The sequence below is a fragment of the Mytilus trossulus genome, chromosome 14 (assembly GCF_036588685.1).
Source record: "Mytilus trossulus isolate FHL-02 chromosome 14, PNRI_Mtr1.1.1.hap1, whole genome shotgun sequence".
NCBI lineage: Eukaryota > Metazoa > Mollusca > Bivalvia > Mytilida > Mytilidae > Mytilus > Mytilus trossulus.
Genome location: NC_086386.1, coordinates 8,841,418 through 8,862,789, shown reverse-complemented (window position 1 = coordinate 8,862,789; position 21,372 = coordinate 8,841,418). Strand labels below are relative to the sequence as shown.

General features: G+C 32.4%; 1 protein-coding gene across 2 annotated transcripts in view; it reads left to right on the top strand.

Moving 5' to 3' along the window:
• LOC134696649 (heat shock 70 kDa protein 12A-like) overlaps window positions 1-20,425 on the top strand; it is a 29,341-nt gene extending 8,916 nt beyond the window's left edge. For both annotated transcript variants that reach the window (XM_063558559.1, XM_063558560.1), the window contains exons 2-11: window positions 1,064-1,170; window positions 4,071-4,121; window positions 5,903-5,981; window positions 6,393-6,472; window positions 7,023-7,083; window positions 9,520-9,616; window positions 11,304-11,592; window positions 16,800-17,018; window positions 17,398-17,554; window positions 19,321-20,425. In XM_063558559.1, coding sequence (XP_063414629.1) covers window positions 1,069-1,170; window positions 4,071-4,121; window positions 5,903-5,981; window positions 6,393-6,472; window positions 7,023-7,083; window positions 9,520-9,616; window positions 11,304-11,592; window positions 16,800-17,018; window positions 17,398-17,554; window positions 19,321-20,345 — 2,160 coding nt within the window. In that variant the 5' untranslated portion in view covers window positions 1,064-1,068 and the 3' untranslated portion in view covers window positions 20,346-20,425. The remainder of the gene's footprint in view (window positions 1-1,063; window positions 1,171-4,070; window positions 4,122-5,902; window positions 5,982-6,392; window positions 6,473-7,022; window positions 7,084-9,519; window positions 9,617-11,303; window positions 11,593-16,799; window positions 17,019-17,397; window positions 17,555-19,320) is intronic.
• Window positions 20,426-21,372: the final 947 nt, after the last annotated feature.

Here is a 21,372-nt window from a genome sequence, read left to right as displayed (position 1 = left end):
TTTTTTTTTTTATCTTATTGCACAGTATTTTTGAAAGTTGAATCATTTTGACGGACATCTGTTTACCGAATTTGTTGCACGTTTTGAAAATACTAAAGATTTTTAACAGATTGTGAAATATAATTACAAATAATTGCATTCACGATCCAATCACAATGTTGAACACCGTTAGGTATTCTTTCTCGATATTTTTTTCTCGATATACCGAATGACCACTATACTTATGCACGTTCGGAATTTTACTGCTTGCTTTTTACTTAAACAATATGTCTTTGTTATCATCGTTTCTGTTTCCCTTGTCATGATATTTTAACAAATAAAAAGCTCCCCAGCCTAATGCAAATTCATTTTTCTTTAGGAATCTCGTAATCTCGTTTTATTTTTACATTTCACTTCGACATTAAGGTTGACTTTTCTTTTGTGTTTAGACATGTTTTTGTTTATATTTTTTTTATTTTTTATAAATATATTTTCAAAATAGTTATCTCAACCTTTTGGAGCAAAATACCATAATTTCAAATCAAATGGAAACTAAAATGTTGAATGCGAAAAATTCACAGAAAAATTGCATTAAAAACCATAATTTACTATAGTATAAACACATGGCAGATTTATAAAGATCAGACATGGTTATGAAACTATATGAAACTATATTTAGTAAAAAGTATATAGTTTTCAGATGTTATTTTGTTTTTTCTCTTCGTCTTTCAAGAAAGAAAAGAAACTTGATGGTTCAAATCTGAGCGAAAGGAAAAAAAACGGAAAAAATCAAAACGAAAAGTCTTTTATCAATGACAAAAACTTGTTCTGCCCTATGTCGATGCCACTGTTGGTGGCATAAGGGTATCACCAGCCTAGTAGTTGGTACTTCTGTGTTGACATGCATTATCATTGCTAGAGTCATAATCATCAATTAACTGTTTATAAAACTTCGAATTGTTTAAATAGTAAGGCTTTTTTAACTCAGGAATATATTACCGTAGCTGTATGTGGCAAAACATTTAGGAATTTGTTATCCTTCATTTTTCAATGTCAAATGAGATATATATGTGTTTATTTTCAGAAGTCATGCCGATGGAAGGATATCTAAAAAAGAAGTTGTCACTGCTTAAAGGCTATAGAGACCAGTGGTTTGTTTTGACACAAGATGGACATCTTAAGTACTATGTTGTAGGTATTTTTAATTTTCTCATTTTGAATGTTTTTTATTCAACGAACACTTGACTTTCATATGATTCATTCGCATGATAACAGTTTTAAAAAAAATCATTGAATATTTTCCCCACTAGATAGAAGTTTAAAATTTTCTGTGTATGCTTGTTTACCTTTTATTTGAACTCCTTTGTATATCAATATATATGATTATGTGACAGTTTATTACCTACATTAATATTTAAAATGGAAAAAATGGACTTTAATGTAGCGTATATAGCATGTTCATCTGTAAATAAGTTTTCAGACATTTTATTTTTTTATCTGATTTTGTTAGTTAAATTCGATGGCCATTTCAACAAACTTCAATGTTTTCATGATCGTCTTACATAATATGAGAAATACAACTAAGTTTTATTACAAAACAAATCAATAACATGAAAATTCAGTTTCATAATTGATTTTTTAACATTGATATAAAAGGTTTAAATTTCTTTTCCATTTACGGTGTCATATAGTCATTCCCCATGACATTTTGGACAGGATTCAACTTCCCCCCTCACCATAATTGGGGCACTCTATGCTCATGGTATATTGTAACTAGTTATACAAGACTCTTATTGGACAAAAAACAAATTCGGGGTAACAAACTAAAACTGAGGGAAACAACACAACATTAAAATGTAACACACACAGAAACAGACTAAGCTTTAGAAAAATCCGATGAGAATAACAAATAAAACATCAAAACCAAATACATGAATGTGGGATAGGAAAGTACCGTGACACGTCTTAAAATTTTGAGAATTCACAGTCAAACATAAGAGAAAACAACCGACACAACGGAAACACTACGTAAAAATGTAACACACACAGAAGCCAGCTATAATATAACAATGGCCATATTCCTGACTTGGAACAGGACATTTTGAAAGAAAAAATGGTGGGTTGGACCTAGTTTTGTGGCATGCCAAACCTCGCACTTGAATAGCAATGTTAAATATAACAATAAAATGACAAAATAATATAACAGGACTAAAATACAAATCAATTTAGACTCGTTTATATTTTTTCGTTTGAGCTTGGAAAATTAACTAAGGATTTTCTTATTCCAGGCATAGATTACCGTAGTCGTATTTGGTACAATTTTTGGTAATTTTGGATCCTCAATGCTCTTCAACTTTTTACTTGTTTGACTTATTTTGATATGAGGGTCCCTGGGTCGATGCCACTGCTGGTGGACGTTCGTCCCCGAGGGTATCAGCCCAGTAGTCAACACCTCGAAGTTAACATGAATGTCAATCATGTGGTCATTTTTATAAATTTCCTGTCTACAATTTTTTTCTCCAAAAACTAAGAATATATATAAATATAATAAAGAGACTCTCCATATACTATATCATTGTCCGCCTTGGAAAGTTAACTTAGTAAAAAGTTTGTTTACACTATGATAAAATTGAGAATGGATATTGGGAATGTGTCAAAGGGACAACAACCGGACCATAGGCCATTGATGGGTCTTCAATGTAGCGAGAAACTCCCGCACCCGGGGGCATCCTTCAGCTGGCCCCTAAACAAATATGCATACATAGTTCAGTGATAATGAACGTGATACGTAATTCCGTATCATACACAAGAAACTAACATTCAATATCATACCAGAATAACAATGACCAGAGGCTCCTGACTTTGGACAGGCGCAAAATAGCGGCGGGGTTAAACTTGTTTATTGAGATCTCAACCTTTCCCCCATACCTCTAGCCAATGTAGAAAAACAAAAGCACAACAATACACACAGTTAAACTCATTTTAAGAGATGGCCGAGTCCGATGTCAGAATATGAAAATAAACAAAATAAACAAAATGACAATGATACATAAATAACAACAGACTACTAACAGTTACTGACATGCCAGCTCCAGACCCCAATTAAACTGATGGAAAGATTATGTCTTCATCATATGAGTATCAGACACAATCATTCCTATTAGAGTTTTAATATTTTACCATCATGAAATATATGAGAAGAACATAAAAATGCCAACAACTGGTTTTATAATAAATGTGTTTAATTCCGAAGCAAAGACCCTTAGGTGAATCAATATTAACGCCAAAATATGCAATCTTTGATGACCTGATAACAGTATCGTATCTATATCCTTTCTTAATAAGTCTGTTTAAAGGTTATGCTAGCTTTATAGCTTCATTTAGTATAAATCATATAGATGTACAAGTCAATCACATTGACTTAATATAACTTTATGAAAATCTTAGTTAGATGCTGCACGTTCGCTCAATATCCAAGTTACCAACACATTGCAGTTGCAGTTGCGCGATACTATCTAATCGTATACCGGAAGTATTGTGGCGTAATATAATTCATCCACTGTCCACAAAGACTATCGTCTTATTGAAAAGGATTTTTGTTCAAATACTTGACTACATAGTGACTTCTTTAAAAATATGCTTTGTTTATGAATTTAAAAATATGCTGTTTTGATTTAGGTTATCACATAACAGAACGCCTAAATAAATAACAAAACTTCCATGTTGAAAACAATGTGGTAAATTTATAGTATTTATTCAGAAAATGTTCCTGAATGACATAAACTAGGTGAAGTCCGATTTTTTGGTCGGGTTTTTGTAACACAGTCCTTTGTTCTTTTGTGTGGTATTTTGTATTTTGTTGTTCTCATTTAAAATCCCCTGCCTCTTTCTAGTTTTTGTAATTCTGCTTCAGATATTTCCTCATATGCACTGAGAGTGAGTATATACTGTCGTTTTAATTCGGGCGATAGAAGTATCAATCTTTGGTCCATACATTTAAATCAGCCAACATATCTAATAACAATAGATTTCTTGTTATGTAAAATAAACAGTATATTTATTGTCTGTACAACGATTCTTTACATTTACAGGAAAAACCAATGGAGGAAAAGCAAAAACCTAAGGGACAAATACTTTTGTTGGTTCGTATTAATTTTATTCTATTAATTTATTAAAGTACAGAAATCTGTGTTTTTCAGTGTAAATTCACACTGTTACATACAGAAAATACATAAATAAAAAAGAAAACACAAAATGCATTATCCGATATATATGCATAGAATCCATCATACATAACTGCTATGAAGGGCTTTTGTACAAACAGTTTCTTTGATGCCTTACACTGTTTTGCTTTGGCATTTTGCTTTACAAAACAATTATTGCATTAAAAAAAAAAGTTAGGTAATTAAAAACGGATTACATTTAGTTCAATCTAAAACATGCAGAATCGCTATTATGTATTACTTCATCTCTGTGTATTTCAAAGGACTTTAACAGGGGTATAATTTCAAATGTGTAAGAAGACATATTTTTTGCTCTCGAACCAATTAATGGAAACGAAACAATATTTGGTTGAAAATAAAACTGATGAAAATATATATGTTCAGTGGGCTATTTTATTGTGTAATTTTTGGTCATATAGCTCTATATAAATTGTCCCGGTTCTTAGAAAATCATTGATTTTCAGATAGTTGTCTTTGAGCGTTCCGAGTTAGAGTAAATATAGAAAAGTGATTTGGACGCATTAAATTTATGTAACGTATAAATTACATTTCTAGACATTATACATGCAATTCAGATTTCCTGTGTTTGAATAGTTCAAGTGAAGTAGTTAGTCTCTCTAAAAAAAAATATCATGCAACAGAAATTATGTGAACAAGGGTCCACCATAACAGAAAGAAATAAAACAAATTGATCTGCTGAAAACCGTAAAATATTTATCCCGTAATGATGGTAAATCGTTGACGTTTTTTGTTTTATCTTTCTGTAGACTTAGCTTTTTTTTTTTTTATATAACTGCGTATAGTCAAGCTTAGTTACTCATAATTATTTCTCATTCACTGAATGTACGATGTTGTTTCATACTGGAGAAGCTGACCCTGTTGTTTACATTCAAATTCTAATTGTGTCAAAACCACGTGACACATTGAATCGGTATATCCAATCAAATTGCTTTATTTTCAATAAGATGATGTTTTTATTCAAAGGGAATGATATTATTGGTTTTTATGATAATTCAATTTTTTTTTTATTCAATAGGAAACCACATAGTTAGCCATGAAATTTGACTTCAATGGAATTTTAAATTGATATTTGATTATGTTCATAATATTAATCTCTTAACATTTAACCATTTTTTTTGTTTATGATGTATATTGTTTTTTTTATTAACCTACTGTATATTCATGAACAAAAATATGGGATGAATATTTTTGTTCCTCAAAGTTTTTCGTTCATTTTCGACGGTTTTTTTTCTCGCGGGAAAATCGAGTGAAACATAGGGTGGTTGTCATTTTGAAATTCCTAAACATACGATTTACTTAGCTTGTTTTGTAAGCCGTTAAGATTAATGACGCGTTATGGAATGTAAATAAATCAATGAAGGCCGGCAGAGAAATTTTCTAAAGCTCTGAAATGTTTATAGGCATTCGGAAGTCCGATTTGAAACGGCCATTATAAACTTGTACAATAGCTTACAATAACAATGAAAACATATCTTTAGAAATGTATTTTTACATAGAAAAGAAGAAAAAACATATTTTGTACGCTGGTATTAGCGTACTGACGTAAATGCAGAGTTTTACCCGAGTGATATGTACAATAGCAAAGTCCGAACTAACCGACATTATGACGGTTGACTTTTCTTAATTTGGTATATCTAGATGAAACATTTAGTTTTTAATTTTTGCACATTTTTATTTAGCTTTCAGATATAAAACAAAAAGGTGACAACGTCTCATTCAATGTTAAATCAGCAAATAACAAGGTCTTCCGTTTGAGAGGTGAGCTATGTCAGAATATAATACATATTAAAAGATTTGTTAAAACAATATAAAAAAGAAGATGTGGTATGATAGCCAATGAGACAAATACCCTCACAAAAGACCAAAATGACACAAACATTAACAACTACAGGTCACCGTACGGCCTTCAACAATGAGCAAAGCCCATACCGCATAGTCAGCTATAAAAGGCCTCAATAAGCGGCGTTTTGCATTTGCGCCGATTTTATTACAGGTAAATAACAAGTAAATTACAGGTGAAATGATATAAGAATTTGTTTTTCCCTCCTTGATCGAATATTAACATAACATGCATGATAGTTCATTTTTCTGTGAATTTTATTGGCTAAAATCAACCGTGATAATATAATCACATTTGTTGTTTTTTCATAAATATTTTTATGTGTACAGCTGAAAATACGGAGAAGAGGAATGCATGGATTAAAGCAATAATTGAGACTAAGACTAAATTGAATAACAGAATGTTCAAGGTATTTTATGATATTGTCCTATATATTACTTTCGTTTGTCTGACTCATTTTGCTTATTATCTTTATTATAATCACACTTCGTATATACTTATCATAGTTTAAAAAAACACAATATAAGCATGTATTGTCCTTTTGTTGAAATGAACAATATTGGGAATATTACATTTACTATTTGCCACAGCGGTGAATGTCTGATATACGTTTTTGGGTATATGTTTTTTCTTTCCTTTTTTAAAAAAAAATCAATTTCATATTTTTAGATAAAAAAAGAAACATCAATTTAACAATCATGAAAAGATGAACTAGTTCAAAATGCAAATGTTTCTATTTTGATTAATGTTTAATGTTTAAACACAATTGATTTTAAATGTATTTTTCGTAGTTCCTTATGTCGTTTAGTGCATAAAAGCATGGTCATATCCGTCGACACATTCTTGGTCATCGTCCTTGTTTACATGAATTACTCTCGATGGCGTGTCCTTCAAAACAAATTAATATTTAGATAGACATTTCACTATACATAATTGAATTCTCTTTTTTTGATAAACAGGGATTTTATGACACAGGAGAAAGACTACAAATAAATGCTGATCAAGAAAATGTCGACACTGGTATGAATTATTATTTTATTATATTATTATATATTTCGTTTAATCATTGACTTTTATATTGACCTTCATAATTTACATTATACCTTCGTACATCATAATACGTATTAGCATTGCCATTAAAAAACATCATAATGTGGGGTTCACACATTGCCGATTATTGCTCCCGTTTGAGATCAGACAGCAATACGACACGAAAAGTGAAAAGGTCGGATTAGTATCCTCAATTTTCTTGAATGTCATATTATTGTCTGAACGCAGTCGTTTTAGATCGTAACAGATTTCTACGGGACGGGAAGAGTCCGAATAGTTCGGCAAAGCACCCCAACAGTAAGGTGCGTCCCGTAACATTCAGGGCAACTCAACCGTTTTTGTCTAGTCGGATTACAATCGTGGCTATGTCGTGACTGATTCTCTTGATTCGGATCGAATTCCGAACAATGTTTTGTGTATTCCGGACGGTGTCCTGTGGAACGGGAATGATCTGGAGTAATTTTTCATAGCTGTTTTTCTGCCGATTGAGTCCAGATTGCATCCAAATCTTGTCGATTGTGAACCGTTTTTTTTGTCGAAACCGTTCCGAATAAGTCCCGTTATTAATACTTAATGATACCCATGTCAGAATCCCGACAATTACAGAATACAATACGACTGAGACCAGACAAAGCCGTTAGCAATGCGCGATAGAGCGGACCGTGTTAGGATTACGTTCCGACAGTACCTGATAATCCCGAATATGCCGACAGTATTCGAACGGATAAATTCCGTCAGCGTCGGTCCACTGTCTGGTCACTGTATGATCTCTGTCGGACTACATTTGATAGAGTCGGGCGGCAGTCGTGACAGAATCGGTCGAATTCAACCTGGCGAAAAATACAAATCGGATAAGAAACGGATTCAGAACGGGATTATCGGGACAAATTCGCTTCGAAACTGTTGAATATCGACGCTTCCTGAACACTATCTGATTGTTGTCGTGATCAAAATATTTTTTTTGCAAATTTTGATTAAAGTTTGAATTTTCATCCACGATAGTCAAAATAATTATGACGTCTTATAAGACTATTTTAAAATTTTGCTTTGACGCCTTACTGCGACGTCATAATGCTGAGGCCACCATTTTCGGTTGAACTTTGAGACCATATTTTGCTCTTAACTTTGAGACCCAATTTTTTTATAATTTTTTTATTGAAGGTTTAAATTATTTGAATATATAAACATTCTTACCTGTTTTGTGTTTGTTTGTGCAAAATATTTCTAATTAATCCTTACAGTAACGATGAAATAAGTTACAATTCCATCCGAGGCGGGAAATTGTCGACTGCTTTTTTTGTAACGTTTATCTGATTTCTTTGGAGGAGACTATAAAATAATGTTTGCACCAAACTCGGCAAAATTTGACAGACCCGAATTTCCGATCCCTTTTTTTATATTGTCCGGAAAGTCAGGTCCGTCAATTGTGTTTGCGATAAGTGCCTTTTGTGTACTGACTTTTTTCGTACATTTTGCTTAGTTCTTTTGGATAAATATTTTTTGATTGTTACATTTAAAAAAAAATGTTTAATTTCTCATATATTCTCTTGTCACTAATCTTCCTCCGTAATTGAGTTAGTGAAATGTTATGGTGATTTCACAAATTGTTAATCCAAAAACTATTTGAAACTTCAATATCTACTAGTAGAATTTGAATTCGGATTCATACTCATCCAAAACCACTGCAAGTCAGAATCCTTGTTTGAATCAAATTTCCAGAAGAAACATCTTTCTTCTATATAAATTTCACTTATATGCTTGGTAGGTAAACAAAAAAAATGATAATATAACACAATTATCGAATCGTTATTACAAAAACAATCTAGGATATGAGAGTAGGTTATGCAACATAACACGCCAATTGCAGTGTACATTGTCTGTTCCTCAAGATATGGGATATTTTATCTACATCATACTGTTAAGTACCTTTGCCACAAACCAACAATAACCGGGTGCGGGAATTTCCCGTTGCATTGAAGAACTGTTGGTGACCTTCTGCTGTTGTCTGCTCTATGGTCGGATTGTTGTCTTTTTGACACATACCCCATTTCCATTCTTAATTTATATATCTTGACAAGTTCCTTTTGGATTATAGGTTGATAGAGCATAGATGGCACAGTAAAATAATATTTTTATTGACTAATCTATTGGTGTTATTTCTGGTGTCCTGGCAACTACAGTAGATCATAGTATTGTCTACAGTTGAAGAATAATTACTAGCTATATAAAAGCTGCTGTGGAGAAATTGATACGTTTTACCAGGATTTACCTGCACCAGTAACTCTGAAATTCATATTTAATAGGATGAAACGTGTTTATTTCAAAATTGATTGCTGCTATGTACCTTACTTTACTATTTTTTTAATAAATTTAATAATGTATTGTTCCTTCAATGTCTCCATGTAGGATGTGATTTTGATTATACTCCGGAACTAGAAACAGTAAGTGAAGATGGTGGAGCGATAGAAACTGATATTGCATCTTTATTTAAGACACCAAAAAAGTAAGTTATGATATACTATCTAAATACTGATATAGACGTATCAAAATATATTTGAAAAACTATTCGACGAATTATTAATACTTATCATTATCAAGAAGTCTATCAATCATTTCAATTTATCCTCAATAATATTCATGGTTCATTACTAAAAAAAAATTCTCGTTGTTGAAGATAGTACTTTGATCTAAAGTTATTAATTTCTGTTGGTTTGTTTTTGGTCTCTTTGGAATGGTTGTCTCAAAGGTAAAAATACCACACCTTTTTCAATTTCAAATATTTATTATTAGAGATAATGCCTGTGAAAATCAATTGATTCAGTGTTTAAACCTATCAAATTTAACTTTGCGATTTTGGTTAATATGCATATGTCGCTTCCACAAAATATGTCAAATACTCTTGTCTATCAGTATATGTGCTACTTATAGTTTCGGTTAATGATTGCAATTTACAAATTTAGAAAAATTTTGTTGCGTACTCGGAAGAAAGGAGTAGGTTCAGTTTTGGCCCCAAAATATAGCAGTTTTAGAAAATTGTGAAAATGTCATCTTTAAGCTATATTTTGGAAAGTAAAATACTTCTGCTACATAAATATGAGCTGCTGTTTTTTACAATACAATGCACAAATATCGCATTCCAGCATCATTAAGTCATGCTAAATTACTGATTATTTTTTATACAGAAATCTTCATAATTTAGGCATTTTGGTTAATTTTTGGACGGTTTCCGTCTTAAATGAAAGTGGCCGAATGGGTGTTCATTCATAAAACACGTTTTGAAATGTAAGTTGTATTTGATGATAATACAAAACATATATGAAGGTTGAGGATGAACACGGATGCGGCCACTTTCATTTTTGACAAGAACCATATGAAAAGTGACGTTTTTGGCATATTTGATAGAATTTGCATATTTAAACTTGAATCAGAGCGTTTTTAATGACTAAACCAGTTAACATCTTTCACATAAACTAATCCAATCAATTGAAATAAACACTTAAGTGTTTAAAAAGTGTCAAAAAACTTTTGTAAGGTAAACCTGAAATTTGAGGCCAAAATCGGCCCTTACTTGACCTACTCCTTTTAACAAACAAACATTTGAACATAAGCTTACAATACCACCAAATACCATAACAAATTTCAGAAACAAAACCATTATAAATACCTTTTTAATTGGCGTTTCCTGTCAGATGCTACGTTGCTTATATTTCAACTAGATATTTGTTTTATAATTCAATAGGACAAAATTACACATTCATTACAAGAAAATAATAAAATAATAAATTACGCCAACATAGAAGTAAGAAGCTAGTATGTATTAATTAATTAGTCTAAGGCGTCATATTATTTTTTTAAAAATTGTTTTGTAATAAAATGAAATATTTAGGCATGGTTGATTGTCATATTAGGGAGTTGTGTCCCATTCCGACTTGCCACTTTGTAATTGAGTATGTGCTGCCTCTTTGGCAGTCTTTGCAAGCAAGTTTCATGTTAATTGATGGCGATTAACCGCTTCTACGTCACTTATTATTCTTGTTAAAAGCAGAGCATCTAATGGAACTTACTTAATGGTGACTGGTGCACAGACATTTTTTGTTAATCCAATTTTGAAATTCATGTACAAATCTTTAATCACAATACTGACATGAATTATTCAGAAATTCATTTGCAAAATATATTGTATGTTTTAGGCCATTTGTAGCTGTTGCAGCCATTGATTTTGGGACTACGTACTCTGGCTGTGCTTTTTCTACAGTTCAAGATTTCAAAACCAACCCATTAAAGATAGAGACAATCGCACTAGATGACATAAATGTTCTTTCGTACAAAACCCCAACTGTCTTACTGTTAACCCCCGAAGGACGATTTCATTCATTTGGAGCAAAAGCAGAAGAGGATTATGTAACTTTAGCAGAAAAAGACGAAGCTAATCGTTGGTACTATTTCAATCGCTTCAAAATGCAACTGTATAAGTCAAAGGTATACTAATTTATATGTTTGTATGTAAAGAAACAATATTATTTTTGCAAATAGTACATGTATATAGTGATTATTGACATTGCATGTTGTAATGAAAGTCCCTATTAGTATCTGGGTGCAATACATGTTTTACTCTACTGCATTTTTGCACTTGTCCCAAGTCAGGAGATTCTGACCTTTGTTGTTCTGTAATTGTTTTTTTAATTCTAGTTCATTTATTTTTGAAGTTAAGTATGACATCCGTTTTCACTGAAAAAGTACATTTTTTTAAGGGACCCGCTAAGGCCCACTTCTGGGTGCGGAATTTGCTCGCTGCATTTAAGACCCATTGTTGAGGTCGGCTGTAATCAGTCCTTTGGGTGGGTTTTGTCTCTTAAACATTTTCCCCATTTCCGTTTTCAATGGTATTATACATTATTAAAACAGTTGTAATATTAGGTTATTTTCATTGCGCTAATTGACATTTGATGTTAATATCGCATAAATGGTGGAAAATGTATTAACAATTTAGTTAATCATTATATATATCAACTGAGAGAAAGCTGTTTATTTTTCTAAACTTCTGTTGGTTTGTTTCTTTTGGCCAATATATGATAATTACATTGATTGCCTATGTTTTATATCGCACATCTTTGAAGAATTCTTTGTTTTTGTTGTTATCCAGCACTTTTGTTTAGTCCTTGATTTTATAGATATTTTAATTTTCTGTAAATTAACCGTGAATAAAATGTCGAATAGCTAAATACACTTTTAATTTTATTCACTAACAAATATATTTAATTTACCAAAAACGTGTTAATGCCCTTCAAGTTCACTTTTGATATGCACTTACACATGTTGAGTTTTATTCCTGCCTGTAACATTTTGTATAATTGTAAATACGCAGGGTGTGAGATTCGTGTATAAACAACACCTCTCTGCGATATGGTTATCCAAAAAGTCAGGAAAATTATTTATCCATTAATTTGAAACACAACTTGACCAAAAACTATTGGATTCAGTCACAGATTATGCTAGGCAACGGGCCAACAAAATAGAAAACGTATATTATTTTTAGCTTACCTGGCCCGAATAGCTAAGTGACCTTTTTCATCAATTGGCGTCCGTCGTTCGTCATCCTTCGTCGTTAACCTTTAAAAAAATCTTCTCCTCTTAAACTACCAGACCAAATTAAACCAGACTTGGCCACACTCATCATTGGGTATCTAGTTTAAACAACATTGGGTCCAGTGAACCGGCCAACCAACTAGAAGGCCGCCATGGCAAAAACTAGAACATACGGGTAATATGCAGTTTTTTTTTTATCTCTTATATCTCAAAAACAAAAGCATTTAGAGCAAATCTGACTTGGGGTAAAACTGTTTATCAGGTCAGTTACTGTATCTATCTTCACTGAAATGTTCAGATGAGTCGGACAACCCGTTGTTAGGCTGCTGCCCCGGAATTTGTAATTTTAAGGAAATTTTGCCGTTTTAGTTTATTATCTTTGATATTATTATAGATAGAGATAAACTGTAAACAGCAAAAATGTTCAGCAAAGTAAGATTTACAAATAAGTCAACATGACCTTTATAGTCAATTTTTAACCATTTCAATTGTTATTGTCTTTTACAAAAACCTTCTCCTCTAAAACTGCGGGGACAAATTTAATCAAACTCATCCACAATCATCATCAGGGTATATAGTTTGAATATTGTTTCCGATAACCGGGCTTGCAAACCAAGATAGAAAGAAATGACATGGCAAACAAAATACATAAGGTAAAATGCCGTTTTTGGCTCATATCTCTGAAATCAAAGCACTTAGAGCAAATCTGACAAGATAAAATTTATCACTCAGTCAAGATCTATCTGCCCTGAAATTATCAGACCATTCAAGAAAAAGTAAAATTACAAACATACTGAAACCCAGTGGAAATCAAATAGGAAAGTCCATAATCACATGACAAAATCAAATAACAAAACACATAAAAAACGAATGGACACAAACTGTCATATTCCTGACTTGGTTCAGGCATTTTCAAATGTAGAAAATGGTGGATTGAACCTGGTTTTATAGCGCTAAACCTCTCATTTGTAAGACAGTAGCATTGAATTTAATAATGATAATGATACGTGAACAAAACAAACAGACACAACAGGTAAAAATGTCACAAATAAAGGTAAAAAGTCTTAATTCGGTAGGTCACATTCATGAAAAGGTAACAGGATTGTAGTAACGACATTAGGAACATATCCTGTATCATCTTTATAACAAATATTCCGTAACGGTCAACCAATTCGTGATGGCATCCGTAAAATTAACGAAGCGATGATTTCAGCTTCCCAACGCTTCACTATAAGGAAGCTGAAATCATCTCTCTTGTCGTCAAATTTTTTTTTCAACCGACCCTCATAGCCAATTTCTAGATATAAATCCTAATCAAGTGGCAAAATCGAGAGCTCAAACACATCAAACGAAGGGATAACAACTGTCATATTCCAAACTTGGTACAGGCATTTTCAAATGTAGAAAATGGTGGATTAAACCTGTTTTTTTAGCGCTTACCCTATCATTTTGGTGACAGTCAAATTCCGTTATATTTACAATCATGCGTTAAGTAAACATTTAACTAAACAGACATAATAAATAAAATAGTCAAAATATGGGTACAGCAGTCATCATCGTGTAACAATTTTAAAGGACAAATTTAACAGAACACCAAAACATCTATCTAAAAACACATTCATTAATTCGCGTGTCTGAGGTCAGAAAATTTTATACGTCACATATTTTAAAAATTTTAAAATTTCACATAGGCAATGTTGGCAAACAGGGTTAAAAAATCAAAAGTATGTAAGAATTATATTCAGGAATAGACCGAGATTTGAAAAAGCCCATAAGTTATAAAGAATTTATAAGAATCCACAAATAGTTCATTCAAGTACAAGATTGATTAATTTTGACGTTTGTGGTTCAACTTATTTTGTAGTTTATAAGCTTTCTGTTATTATCTTGAATATTATTATAGATAGAGTTAAACTATAAACAGTAATAATGTACGGCAAAGTAAGACCTAATAATAAGTCAACATTACCAAAATGGTTAATTGACCCCTAAGGAGTTATTGCCCTTTGAAGTCAATTTTCAACAATTTACATAAAATTTATACAGTTTTACAAACAGTTTCCAATGTAACTACTGGGCCAAAATCATTATAGATAGAGATAATTGTAAGCAGCAAGAATATTCAGTAAAGTAAGATCTACAAAAACATCACCATCACCAAAGCACAATTGCTTCATGAATCAATCTGTGCCCATCGTTTAATATGCACATAGACCAAGGTGAGCGACGCAGGCTCTTTAGAGCCTCTAGTTTTTCAATTGCGCTATGGCTGTAAGGTTGTAAATATAAATCAGAAAGAGAAACTTAAAATGGTTCAAGAAAATACACATGCTACATCATGTTGTAAAGCACCTGTACTACCTTCATGACAAATATGTTGGTGTTTCTGCAGATAAAAAGAATAGGTATTAGTACCCTTAGAAATAACTTGATACTGCGTGATCTTACAGGTGTTCCACGAAACATTTGGTTAATATCAATGTTTTTTATCAATACAAACCATGCTATCAATTTCTATGAAACAAACTGTCCAAAAAGAGTGTAAATCAAATGTATATATATTTTACTGCCATAAAGATAAAAGCGGAATGAACTATACATAATTATAACAGATGGACTAGTACTTGTTTTGAAAATCCACCCCACCTCTTTCTCTCTCATTCGCTTGAAAACAGAGGAAACAATAGCATATTGACTAAACGACTGATTGAATTTTAGTCCAGATTTTTCATTATCGCCAAATTCAGGATTAGGTAAAAAAAAAAGTAATGCAGTCGAGTAAAAAACAAATTAAAGGGGCACTAGCTGTCAAATTCATGGTCACCAATTTGACTAAAATTCTCATATTTGATTAATAACAATGTAAAACATTTATCTTATCTATCAAACGTTTAAAACAAACAGTTTACAGAGCATGGGGTAGATGATATGTAGGTTCGTTTCGTGTGTATTTAAATCCAGATGCCATCTAATTAACTATCGATTTGACCTCAGATGACCATATAAGCGATGTAAACACAAATAAAGATATGAATAGGTTAAACCAGCTCGTGCAATTGGATTTTTATAGGTCTGTTTGATTTGAATTTAAAGATTAAAAATATAAGTTGCTCATTGTTTTTTAACCGTATAAGAATGATTTATGTGGATCGAATTAGTAATCAAATGATTTACCGTAGTTTCACTTTCATTGTTGACATTTTTCTTCTTTAAATAACCAGTTCACGTACAATGCATGCGTTGTCAGTCTCTAGCTAGGGGGTTAAATTGAAGTTCACATGAATACCGGTTAGAATGATGATGACGTATTCACTTGCAAGTGAATCAGTCAGAAATTATGTATAATCGCTTATTTCAACAAAATTAAAGCAAATTGATTGCTAAAAGCAAATTATTATTTCATTATTCTAATTTAATTAATGATTAATCTAAAAAAAAATCATACTTTATTTTTTTATATATATCGTAGCTAGTGCTCCTTTAAAACAGCGCAACAATGAAGGAAAATGGATTGTTAATGAAATGACTCGTGTCCCTTCAAAATTGCGCTTTATCTCCTCTTTTGAATATACTTTCATGGCCTGCAGTAACGCCATTTTCCCGCTCATCTTTCTGTAAAATGTATTGTGAATAAAAAAGCTAAAGGCGCGTTTATTGATTTTAAAACTCTGTGTCATATACAAAATATAAAAAAAAAGATGTGGTATGATTGCCGTACGACCCTCGACAATGATTAAAGCCATCATCAACTATAAAAGGCCCCGAAAGGACAAATGTAAAACGAATAAACGAATGATTTAATTAATGTACAAATAATTAACGAAAAACAAACATGTAGCACATCAACAAACGGGAACCTTTGAACAACAGGCTCCTGACGTCGGGCAGGCACATAAGTCAGGAATATGGCAGCTTTTATCTAATTGTCCGTTTATATGTATGTAGGCATCTGGTTTCGTAGGAGTTCAGTGTTTCTGTGGGTCCGTTGTGTTACTCTTATATATGATGCGTTCCCATCAGGTGTGTTGTATGAACCTGATTTGTTTCACAAGTGTACTATTGAACAGTGGTGTATTACTATTGCTTTTGTTCATATATAGGAGCTGAAAAGCAACATGGTTATAAAGGAAATGGGAGGGAAAACAATGAAAGCAATGGTAGTGTTTGCATTCTGTATAGAATACATTAAAGACAAGGTTATGGAACGATTGAGTCAAGCAATACATGGTCTAGATGAGGATGATGTTCATTGGGTACTTACTGTCCCGGCAATTTGGAATGATCAAGCTAGACAATTTATGATTGCAGCTTCTGAAAAGGTAATTTTGGTTTTTGACACAATTAACTACAATGAACTACTATATTGTTGTGTTAGGTTGAATTTTCTCGTTATCTCGTTAGTACAGTGCCACTAAATTTGCCTTTAGTATAAATGTGTCTGCATGCAAATAAAAAAAAACCAGACGGAAAGTACAAGTGACATGTTTACAAGTCAAATATTCGTTTATACATGCTAAACCTAAATAGAATTTGGTATTAAAAATATTTGTATAGATAGAAATGATAAAAAATGTATTTGTTAACCCTCTTATCAAAAGTAATGCTCGGCCCAAGTATTACTTCTCATAAAAAAACCAACTACATAAAAAAAGATGAACTGAAACACTTCATTTGATTGCATTCTTGAATTACTTTTAGGCAAGCATAGGGAACGATAACTTGACATTGGCACTGGAACCAGAGGGTGCTGCTATGTATTGTAAATACCTTGCTTTGGATAAAAAGGAACATGGCGATGCGACAGAACTGAAAGCATTTGATGAAAACGCACGTTTCATGGTGGTGGATTTAGGCGGTAAGATAATTTAATTTACTTTGTGTTAACAAAAAGGTAAGGCTAATTTGCCTTGAAAAACAGTAGTAAATTCCCACCTGATTAATTTAAAAAAATCTATGTTTAAATTCTTTACGTCATATATCCATTTGTTTCGATATGAGCGTCACTGATGAGTCTTATGTAGACGAAACGCGCGTCTGGCGTACTAAATTATAATCCTGGTACCTTTGATAACTATTTACAACACTGGGTCGATGCCTCTGCTGGTGGACGTTTCGTTCCCGAGGGTATCACCAGCCCAGTAGTCAGCACTTCGGTGTTGACATGAATATCAATTATGTGGTCATTTTAATAAATTTCCTGTTTACAAAACTTTGAATTTTTCGAAAAACTAAGGATTTTCTTATCCCAGGCATAGATTACCTTAGCCGTATTTGGCACAACTTTTTTGGAATTTTGGATCCTCAATGCTCTTCAACTTTGTATTTGTTTGGTTTATACTTATTTCGATATGAGCGTCACTGATGAGTCTTATGTAGACGAAACGCGCGTCTGGCGTACTAAATTATAATCCTGGTACCTTTGATAACTATTTACACCACTGGGTCGATGCCTCTGCTGGTGGGCGTTTCGTTCCCGAGGGTATCACCAGCCCAGTAGTCAGCACTTCGGTGTTGACATGAATATCAATTATGTGGTCATTTTAATAAATTTCCTGTTTACAAAACTTTGAATTTTTCGAAAAACTAAGGATTTTCTTATCCCAGGCATAGATTACCTTAGCCGTATTTGGCACAACTTTTTTGGAATTTTGGATCCTCAATGCTCTTCAACTTTGTATTTGTTTGGCTTATACCTATTTCGATATGAGCGTCACTGATGAGTCTTATGTAAACGAAACGCGCGTCTGGCGTACTAAATTATAATCCTGGTACCTTTGATAACTATTTACTTTAAAGGTTTAAACAGTATCATATGTTTTCATAAAAAGAGCAGAACATCTTAAACGTAAAATGATAGTTTTGAAAGTTTTGTTATAAAAATATGTGCATTTTACAATATTTTTTTTACTACTCTTTTTCATAATAAACGGAAAATACCACGTATATTAAATGAACGATTTGACGTTGTTTTCTTTCAGTTTCATTAGAATGGAGATATCAATTTTGTAGTTAAAGCTCCGACGGTATGAATTGGTGATTTGATGATCGCAAAAACCGTTTAACAACTCCGCTAAAGCGTCGCCACTAGAATAAATTTAAGACCATCAAAACAACAATTGATGCCATCGTAGCTTAAAATCGATAAAAGTTATTCCAAAATTTATAATCAGACATTATTAGTTACATAGTGTGCTTGCGACCTAACACGATATATACGAGGTCAAAAGATTCCATGTGGCATCAGAGCGAATCCCAACACGATGTTTGTGATTTTTACTTGTTCCCTCTACTATCTTTCGCCCCTCGTTAATGATACAAGACCATTTCTCACAAAATTGTTTGGAACAGGATCTACTTGTAGTACTCGTTTTAATTAAAACTTGTAAAATATGTCTTACCTTCAAAATCAAATCGTTATACGATATGTAATTGACAACACGTCATAATGCCAAATAAATAACATAAACGCATCCCATTTTACGGCATCAGAAGCGTTTTTCAGAGATTAAAAAGTACACTTACTGGTATTAGTGACATGTTGCTCAACATTATATTAGTTCTGTTTGAGCCAAATTGCATACTTATTATAAACAGAGTATATTAGATGACATCTTATTTCAGGAGGTACAATAGACATAACAGTATCAGAAGTACTAGCGACCGGACAACTTAGAGAAATTTACAACGCTACTGGAGGACCATGGGGTGGTAACTATATCAATGAACAGATAATCAAAACCCTGACGGACGTTATTGGTTGGACTGTTATGGGAAGGTTCAAAGCAGACGATTTTGATGATTACCTTGAATTATTGAAAAATGTGGAACAACGAAAACGTGGTGTTAAGTACGACTCCGAATTAAAACTAAAGATATCTGACAACTTATTTAAGAAAATTGAGATTCCAGATTCACATAAAAAGGTCGTACAAAAGGACAGGAAGAGTATAACGTTATCGGCGTCATTAATAAATAAAATCTTTTCATCATCAGTCGATTCAATGATGAAACATGTAGAAGAGCTCCTTCAGAAGGAAGAAACACGGGGAGTTTCAACTATTTTGTTGGTAGGGGGATATGCTGCATCCGACTTTGTTCAACGTGCCTTTCAAGAGAGATTTAAAAAGGATTACAGGATAACAATTCCGTTGACACCAGATATGATAGTCTTAAAAGGTGCTGTTATCACAGGTCATCTTGTTGAGGCAATCGTTGGCAGGATGACAAAGTATCATTACGGTCTAGGACTTAGTACAACAGCAGTTTCTGGTCGGAGTATATCATTGGGTGATGATGATGGAAACAAATCTTTTTTCTCTTTAATCAAGAAAGGCCAAAAGATTAAAATTGGTGATGTAGTTACACAATACGAAGTCGTTGTGAAAGCGAAATCGCAATGGGCAAACCTTGAAGTCTATACAACTGAAGATGATAATCCAAAACCAGTTATTGATGAGGAACATTTTACAAAAGTAGGAAGCATCAATGTTAAACTTCCACAATTCAAAAAAGAAAGCATTCTTGTCCTGACCATATCGTATGATGAAACAGAATTCAAAGTAGTAGCTACAGATAGAAATACAGGTCGCTGTTTTGTTGGTAATTGCCGATTTTTAGATAAAGATATCAAGCCAAACGTCGATTAAAATTAGTTTGAACAACATTTACAACATGTGAAAGCATTAACGTTTATGATTGATTTTTTTTTTGATTTTTCAAGCTTAGTATGTAGTTTTTAATGTCATTAATAATATTTTAGTTGTCAATGTTCAGATTTCTATATATTATATTTATAAAAAAAACTTCAACAAGCATACTGAATTCCAAGGTACATTCAAAACGTGAGAAGTCCATAAAAATGGGCAAAATCAAACAGTCCGCATGAACAGCCATCAACACGATCGAATTGATTACCACTGTCATATGACTGATTTGGACAAAAAAAGGTGTACATGATGCGTTAGTAAATATAACATTTATTACATTTTTTTTTCTGAAGTCGTTAAATATCCTTAACAGTTTTCACATTGACTCTGGCCAAACGTTTATTTTACTAAAAGACAGTAATTCTGAAGATATTTACCTCCTATTACCTTCCAACAATTTATTTGATGGTACATATGAACATGATCCTAATGTCAATTTATATTTTTGGTTAACAATAGTTTTTCTTCATGTTATTTATCTGTTCAAACAATTTTAAGCTCGTTTTGATAATTTGGAACATGTCAGTTATTGTTAATCCTATTTTGGAAGATCTGCCGAGAAGCCTGTCAGCCAAATTACATCAAATGAGTATGCACATGTTCTTTATTTGGCTATTCTCTTAATGTAAAAATGTTAGTTTGTAATAGTTTATACGTTAATTGAAGATAAAGCAATGCATAGACTGAAAATAAGACTAATTGTTTATATTAATGTCTAACTGTTGTCTATAAAGCAAACAATCGACTTCGTAAGTAAATCAATAGAAACAGGCCATTTAATTTTCAACTCTATTTTTTAAATTGGTTACAAAATTAAAACCACAAAAATACTGCAATCCGAAGAAAAATCAAAACGGAAAGTCCCTGATCAAATAATAAAATCAAAAGACAAACACGTCAAATAAATCGACAACAACTGTCATATTCCTGACTTAGTACAGGCATTTTCTTAAGTAGAAAAAGGTGG